Raw genomic sequence first — 8,788 nt, 5'->3', positions numbered from 1 at the left:
TACGAACACCTATCTCGTGCGCGTAAAAAGTCTGCTGACCTTGAACTTTACCGCGGCGTACAAAGTCTGCCCGTGCGAACGCACGCTTAGTCTACATATTTACATCTTAATTCAAACTTAATGAAATAAAACAAAAGTATAAAAGGAATTCCTACTACTAATTCTTATAAAACGTGCACATATGCGGCAATCGGTAATGTCCCTTGATAATTCCTGGACAATATCTAAATATATTTATGCGGCTACAATGTACAAGATTATGTTAAGTACGCACTTTGATTTGCTTATCTACCGTCACGTATTGTAGACGTAAAAGTGTTAGGAGTAGAACAGAAAAGACCAATTGATTTGGCGGCCACCACTTTTTAAACAACCGGGGGAGATACAAACGCTTTTAAAAAATACTAGAAAATAGTAGGAACAGCAGTAATTGACGCATTAGAAGTTTGATGTATTATGTTTAGATACATAATAATTACGTACTCAATAGCTTTTGAGAGTACATGCACTCTAGATATCTTTATAGAAAAGTGTAATTTATTAATAGACAAGAATCTGCTGTATTTTAGGAATCCACCAGATGCCGGCTGCCGAAGCATAGACGAACGGAAGCTCGTCTTAATCAATTAAGAAATCTGTAAACAGTATTTATATAACCGCGAATTTATACTGTCTAATTATAAACTTTCTTGATTTCAATATTTTTAAGTAATTTTGTAATTTAATTTTATTCAAGTTGTTCTCTAGTTAATTTCATTAGATATTGATGGAAAACTAACATCACAACAGAATTTTTATTAATGTGTCGTTAGTGCGAATAGTAATATTAGCAAGAATAATATAAGACAATAGAATACAATGATTTTAATAAATTCTATATGATAGTTGTCAAACCACCTAACTTGAAGCGACCTTTAAGTTTCCAACATTTGAAAATCTATTTTATAAATATGTATTCGATCGTTCAGTCGTGTTCCTGTATTTGCTAACTAGTTTTTTAAGGTCATATGTGAAAATGAGGCATATTATACATGTCACCGTAAAGCTGATTAAAACGATATTTTTTAATCTAACTAAACTCCAAACTACACAACACAACAAGGAAAAGTATTAATAATAAAAAAACCTAAAGGACATAGCTAAACGTATATTTTTGTATACAGAATTATACCTATTAATATTATACAAATATAGTTAATTAGTATTCGTCAAGGCTTCTTGGGACACCGTTACCTTATTAACTTATTATTTGAGCGCCCGCGTTCCCCACACCACACCACGAACTACGAGGAATGTGCCACTCACTAAAGTGCATTGTTGAAGGTCACATTTAGGTCAACATTAGTCAATCTGTAATTACACCGGCTTCCTAACTACAAGAACCTGCCATATTAATACGATAACTTGTACACAGATTTTCTTTTTAATTCAATTTTCAATTGCAATGAAAGATTCATTATTGTGCAAGCAAATGACAATCTGATACGAATGGATAACTAAGTTTTAAAAAATATTTTATTTAATTCCAACTGACTCATCTTTTAACATAGCGAATAACAAGTGACCTTTGCAATGACATATTCGAGTGGATTTAAAACATTGATTATTGTTATAGAAACTATCCGTGAACTAAAACAATTTATGGAATTTTGCCGCCCTTTTTCCTTCTTACGGGTAGGTATTGCAAAAATTAGTCGAAATTGATGATAGATATTGTCATTTAATCGTTTTTAATGAACGAATGAATATCTTATCAGTAATATTGTTCAATACAAGCTTTTAGCATTATAGTAAATTGAACCATATCAAAGAAAAACAAAAAGGATCAACAATACGTAGGAAAATACTTAACGAAGATAAAGAATAAACATGTACGTTTTTTTATCAATCGAACACAATAATGCTAACAGATAATTTAATTTATATGTATCTGTGAATTATGGATTCTAGTAATTAGATATTTAACAGGTGGATTTTTCACAGAAAAATCAAACTAATTCTTATGTATTTTAAATCTTATCTTATGCGCTAAACATTACTAAGAATGTATATATTTAAGGAAATAAGTTTATCTTCTTTCAAAACATAACAATGTCCCGACTCACACATTGCCGCAGTTTTCAGAAATTTTAACATCGATATACAGATTTAAGAAATTTCGAATTGTGATTCATACTTAAATTGAACTAATACTTCTAATTTGATAATAACTGCATCGTTTTAATTATGTCGTTAGGAAATTGTTAACAATTCTTATTATTCGTAATCACTTTTAAATTGAGATCTCTAACCTGTCTTAATATTTGCTTTTTCGTATTTAAGAAATTGGAACAAATGCATATTAACGTGTAGTAGTATGGGGAACTATATTTTAGCGACACCTTGTTTATTTCGTTTGTATTGTACATTTAAAGACAGTAACATATCTTTTATTTGAATACTATTTAACACCTTTCCAATTTGTTCATACATAGTTATGCATAAATTGATTTACGCAATTCAAAGCGTTGTGTCACAGAACCTTCACGGCCGCTAGGGGGCTCGCCTTTCATTTTTAGGTAATAAATGCTGTTAATTGGTATTTGTTATTTTAAATTAGTTTTATCGCAATTGCAATATCGTAATTAAAATGCAATACACTTCTTTGTACACTTATTACTACTATACTAGTTTTACTGTTATTATTACCGTGTATTTACTGTTTTTTTTTTACGTGATGATATTTTATATACCCGATGACAAGGGATTAGTACGTACGGCTTTTTTATGGCCAAACATTAATTAGTAAAAAAAAACACCAAAGTTTGAAATATGAATATATTTATAAAATATGAAGATCTAATTAAAATGTAAAATTTTAATCATAATAAAAGGTTATCTGTTGTACAGATCATCAATAAATTTTAAGGAACAAAAAATAAACATAAAATATATTATATTACTAAAGAATCTATTTTTGCATTTAATGATGTGCGTAAAATATTGTTGACTTACCAAAATAACTATCACATAAAATATTACACTATAAACAATAGTAAGCCGTGTGTAAAAAAATTAGGCAATAATATGTGAAAAATGTAAGAACATAGTTATATAATAATATGTTGAAATGCTTCCATATAATGCTGAAGAAACCCAAGCAGTAATTTTGTATGACTAGCGACTCGCTTAGGAGATAAATGTAAAATGCCGTTATACAATCTTTACATGCAAAATTGTATATTTTGTACACTTGTATCGCGCTAGTTATATTAAGACAATAAAATGGTACGAGTACAATATTGGTCCTACCGATATACATATGTATCTTACATATAATGGTACTGTTAGTTAATTTACTTAACAAAAACATAAGGAAAATAGAGTTGAATTTAAATGCACGACATATTGTAATTTCTGTAGTGGATAGCAATAAAAATAATCTCATACAGATAACATAGTACAATGAGTACTTTATCATGCAAATTTCCTTAATTCCACATACAAGCAGTTCTAATAGCCAGATTTTTTATATTTCATAGTTTAATTTCCGTTTGAATGATAATTTACAATATAATCTAATACTTTTTACAAAATAATTTTGATAAATGAGTATAGTAACACAAATGTTTCAATTATATTTAAATTCTAGGGCAGTAAATAATACTTATTTACTTTACATTGTATATCTAAATACCTATAGTCATATTTACAAAGTGTTTTTACCTATTTGTGTGTCACAAAATAAGTAGTAATTCTATCTTATGTCATGATTTAAAATTATAAAAAAAACCATCAGTGTTAAATAATTATACAAAATCAATTAATACAGTTTTTAAATTTAACACAATGAAGCAAAAAAAACAATAATCAAATATAAAAGTTTTAAAGTTTAAGTGAATGGTGAATTGACCTTGATATTTGAATGAATAAACATAATAGATTGCATTAAGCATGGAATGTTGTATAAACAACAACAATGGAATGTTAAACTATGACGGAATTTGAGACTTACTCTAAATTTTTACTTAACTTGTTAAATTTTATGCATTCTTAGATTTTCTAAGCTATACTAAAGTAAATATTTATAGTGCATTACTAAAGTAAATATGTGAAATCAAAGTAAATCAATGTTACATATTATGTACATACTAAAAAAGAGATCGCCTGTATGTAATTCATAACTTTGAAGTTTACTCTACAGTTACAGACTTAGCAAGGTTTCTTGGACAATCAACATTACATCCTCGCAACACAGCTATGTGATAAGCCAACAATTGCATAGGAATAACAGTAAGAACACCTTGTAAACAATCTACAGTTTTCGGTACTTCAAGGTACCGTGAAGCAAGATCCATGGTTTCTTTATCACCCTCCTCGCATACGACGATGGGACGACCTTGACGTGCTGTAACCTGTTGCAGGGCATTCATGCATTTAATGTAAACTGGATCTCGCATAACTATCATCATAACTGGCATGGAATCATCAATAAGAGCTAGAGGTCCATGTTTTAATTCACCAGCCATGATGCCTTCACTGTGCATGTAAGTTAATTCTTTAACCTTTAAAGCACCCTCCAAACAGGTGGCAAAGTTGTATCCTCGACCCATAATAAGTAATGACCGTTGGCGATAAAGATCCTCTGCTAATGCTTTCACTTTGTCATCTAAAGCTAAAACCTGTTTAATCTTTATGTCTAATTCATGCAATCCAGCAATAATGTCTGCTCTTCTCTTTTGCAAAGAAATACGGTCTTCACTTATCACTAGCGCAAACATAACAAGTGACACAAATTGTGAAGTATAAGCCTTTGTGGAGGCTACACCAATTTCAGGACCTGCATTGATGTGAACACCGCAATGTGATTCACGGCATATGGAACTACCAACAGTATTTGTAATACCAACAATAAGAGCTCCATGACGTTTACAGTACCGCAGAGCCATTAAGGTATCGGCTGTCTCTCCTGATTGTGATATGAAGAAGCATACGTCATCTCTGAAGACAGGTGTGTTTCTATCCAAGAAGTCAGAGGCCAGCTCTACCATGACCGGGAGCTCGGTCAATTCCTCTAAAAGCTGACGAGTAGCCACTGCACTGTGGTAACTGGTACCACATCCTATCAACATAAGCCGTCTGCAACGTTTTATCTCTGGGACATAATCTTTAATACCTCCAAGGGTAACAGTCCCATCTGCAAAATTCAAACGTCCTCTCATTGTATTCACAATAGATTCAGATTGTTCAAAAATTTCTTTTTGCATGAAATATTCATAATTTCCTTTCATAATTTGTTGCAGCTCTAATTTCAGAGTAAAAATTTCACGTTGATGTGGATCATTGCTGCTGGTTGACATACGGTGAATGCTAAGAACACCATCTTTAATATGAGCAACATCATCATCTTCAAAATAAAGCACTTTATTTGTGTGTTCAATGACCGCTGAGGCATCTGATGCAAAGAAGTACTCCACATCTCTCTCTTCCTCTGGTTCAAAGTGGGCATGGCTATTGACACGAGGTACAGAAGGTACTACTCCTCTGGTTGCTTTATTGTTGGTGTACATAATAGGAACATGATCACTTGAGAGCCGGCGACGTGTTTTGATCCCAACTAGTAAGGGGCTACCACGCCTGGTGGCAACACACTCATTAGGGAAATATCGTGATTTAAAGCACAAAGCAAAAGCACCTTCAAGTTGTTGAATTACCTGTTCCACTAATTCCTGGAAGCTGTAGTCTTTATGTTGGCTATAGATGTGGTGAACTAATTTTGCAATCGCCTCCGTGTCAGTCTGGGATTCAAAACTGTATCCCTTGTTTTCAAGGAAAGTTTTAACAGCTTTGTAGTTAGTAATAATTCCATTATGAATGACAACAAACGCATTGTCTTCTCCGGATCGCTGTGGATGAGAATTAATGGCACTCGGCTCGCCGTGAGTCGCCCAACGGGTGTGCGCAATGCCACAATGAGATTCAACACTTTCATCTACACCCAATTCAACACTGCGCTCCTGAAGTAATTCTTCGAGTGCCGCTACTTTCCCGCTTCTTTTAATAACCGCTATATCTTTTTCATCGACAGCATCAACAGCTACGCCAGCAGAATCATAACCACGGTATTCCAAACGTTTAAGACCGTTGACTAGTAATTCCAGAATTTCTCGGCGCGTTTTAGGAGTAAGGTGATTAATATACGCGAATATTCCACACATCGTTAACGAAGTAGAGCGAAACCGTTGACTCGAGTGCACGAAACCACGAACGACTGTGGACTGTGAGCAATACAACGTGTAACTGATATCGAAGACCTTCGAATTACTCCTACCACTAATAAGATACTTTCACTTACGGCCATGCACACGTCATCATGTTTCGTTATCGCAGATACAGCCTAGTAGCGTAAATATCGGCATAGGCAGCGGCAAAACCAGTCTATAATCACTCAATACATTACATTCAAAGAAATAGAATTTGACAGTATGTCGAACTGACAGTTCTTGATTTGTGCTTTGCTGTCAACTGTCAAAAAAATTGACATTTTGCTGTCTCTTTGACAAGATAGTGATCATACTTTTTTAATTGGCTATTATTCATGTTCTGAGTTCTTTATACATTCTTATGATGTTCAATAAAAATATTGGCTGCCCAAAAAAAAAATCCACACCATATTGCGAAAAACAAACGTAAATAATTTCTTGTATAGTGCCGCCATGGATGTAATATGTACAACGTACAACAGGACAGGATAAGAGTTCTGATCTGTTCATCTTGCAGATAAAATAAAGAAAATAGAACCTTACGCTAAGGATGTAAGAGTCTTGTTGCACGTAAAATGAAATTGAAACCGAGTGAGAGGGCTACAAGTGTCCGATATTTCCCTTTCTAACAGTGACCTAGAGTTGCCAGATATTAATACTTTAGTTTGTAGAAAAATAGGCAATTGATGCAATGTAATGTTGTAAAAATATTTACTTTTAAAATGTTTCTCAATATTAATAATAATTTGTTACCCATTTTAAAATAATATTATTTGTTACTACGGGTAAAACCTTACAATCACAAAAATTTTTCGATTGGCGTACAGGTTTTATTTTATTTGTTTGAAATTCGGATACCTGAAGTGACAATCCCATATGTTACCCCGGGTGTTAATGGCCAAGTCGTTTTTGATTTCGTGATATTTTCAAAGAATTTTAGTTAAAATGGGAAGAATTTGTGACGTGGGGTTTAGTGAAGGATTACGGTGACTATGCATGACTATCCAATTCTAGTTCTAGAACAAATAACTTATAAAACACTTATTTCTTATTATGCATTTATTTCTTCCTTTCTCTATTAAAATAACATTGATTTAATTTTAGATTTTTTCAGATTTCAGATTTAAGGATTAAGATAGGTTTGTAGCATAAATTTCTAAAGATTTATTTTGCAATGTCTGATTTAGAATTATGTCTTTTCTATTGTTTTCAGTAGATACATTAATGATAACACTAATACGTTAAAATCTATCTGAAGCAATAATCAGCTGACCTCAGGCAAAAACAACAAGGTTTTTTTTATATGTGTTATATTAGTTAAATTATTTTTTTACATTACTTAAATCATATTTTAACATAGTCACCATCGCCAGAGAGGGATGGAACGGACAGTTATTGAGGTCTCGCTCGGCGTCAATTTTTCGACAAGAGCTTAATCCTGTTCTAATAGTACATATATCTGTGATAGTAATAGATTTATGGTAGCCCCGTTGGATAGAATGTGAATGACCTATGACCACACCCACCATGACGGATAGCCAGACATATGACATGTACTATTTTACACATATTGAAATGCCCTTTTTCCGTACAAACGGAAAATTTTTACCAAGTTAGATTTAATGAAGGAAAAAGGTAAACATAAAACAAAATATTTTACCAGTAGCTTCTTTATTGGTTTTATCAGGAATAAGGTCTTTACAAAATCATTGAAAAAATTACAAAGATACATTTAGCTTAAAATGAGTTTCAAGTTTCTTCATACCTATGAAATATATAAAATCACCTAAATACGGCCTATTTCAATTGAATGTTTAAACCTTTACACTGAGATCAAATTCCGACGCCAAATAAATTTAGTTTCACAAAGAAACGTGTTAGGAACAAAAATCACGTTGCCTACATTCTTTACTCGTACTTCACAAAATTTTATCCAACGTTTTCAACGTTTTAAAATCGTACTGCTAATTCAACTATAGGGAGCCGGTTCTAAACCGCCCCTCATTTTATACACTCTGATGTTTTGCTTTACTCTTAAATCCCTACATATCCTCTACCGTAAGAAAATAACGCTCTTAAAAGTATCATCAAGATCTTTGAAATTAAATTATTAGTATGAAATTAAACTTACAAAACTTGAAGTGACCAAATAAAAAATGAAACGTTAAAGGATTCTTGACCAAACTGTACGTTTATAAAGGAACAATAATTTTAGACAAGGAAACGAATGAGCGAGCACGACGTAGTGAAACGGTTTAAAAATCCAACAATCGCGCCGTTGCCTTTCCTCCTAAACTCTTTGCGATGAAAAAACAAAACGTAACGAGCTTTCAAGTGCGGGAACTCAAACTTGGCGAGTAACTTACGACTAAAGTAATCACAAATACATAAACTTAACACATAAGCGTAACTAAAACGAATTAACTTTAAACACATCTCGCTACGATAAATGCACGTAATACGGGGGGAGGTGATGTCACCAGTGAAGAAGCTATGATTGTTGACATAGGGACACGACAACGATAGTGGGGGCTCGGCGGCGGCCG

At 32.8% G+C, this 8,788-nt stretch overlaps 2 protein-coding genes across 2 annotated transcripts in view; both read right to left on the bottom strand.

Moving 5' to 3' along the window:
- Positions 1 to 3,207: 3,207 nt before the first annotated feature.
- LOC106111192 (glutamine--fructose-6-phosphate aminotransferase [isomerizing] 1-like) lies at positions 3,208 to 6,460 on the bottom strand. The gene has a single exon (XM_013293208.1). It carries the CDS (start codon positions 6,195 to 6,197, stop codon positions 4,173 to 4,175), a length of 2,025 nt encoding a protein of 674 aa, XP_013148662.1. The 5' UTR covers positions 6,198 to 6,460; the 3' UTR covers positions 3,208 to 4,172.
- Positions 6,461 to 7,960: 1,500 nt separating this feature from the next.
- The window catches only part of LOC106110974 (elongation factor 1-alpha 2-like), a 6,738-nt gene continuing 5,910 nt past the window's right edge, over positions 7,961 to 8,788 (bottom strand). The window contains exon 10 of the mRNA XM_013292943.1: positions 7,961 to 8,007. Within this exon, the coding sequence (XP_013148397.1) occupies positions 7,961 to 8,007 (47 nt within the window). The remainder of the gene's footprint in view (positions 8,008 to 8,788) is intronic.

Source organism: Papilio polytes, unplaced genomic scaffold (genome assembly GCF_000836215.1).
Source record: "Papilio polytes unplaced genomic scaffold, Ppol_1.0 DF824180.1, whole genome shotgun sequence".
In the NCBI taxonomy this organism is placed as follows: Eukaryota; Metazoa; Arthropoda; class Insecta; order Lepidoptera; family Papilionidae; genus Papilio; species Papilio polytes.
This window is presented reverse-complemented; position numbering and strand designations above follow the sequence as displayed.

Bases quoted from the DNA above. Each gene is read 5' to 3' on its own strand.
- LOC106111192 (XM_013293208.1), bottom strand. From the start codon at position 6,197: ATGTGTGGAATATTCGCGTATATTAATCACCTTACTCCTAAAACGCGC.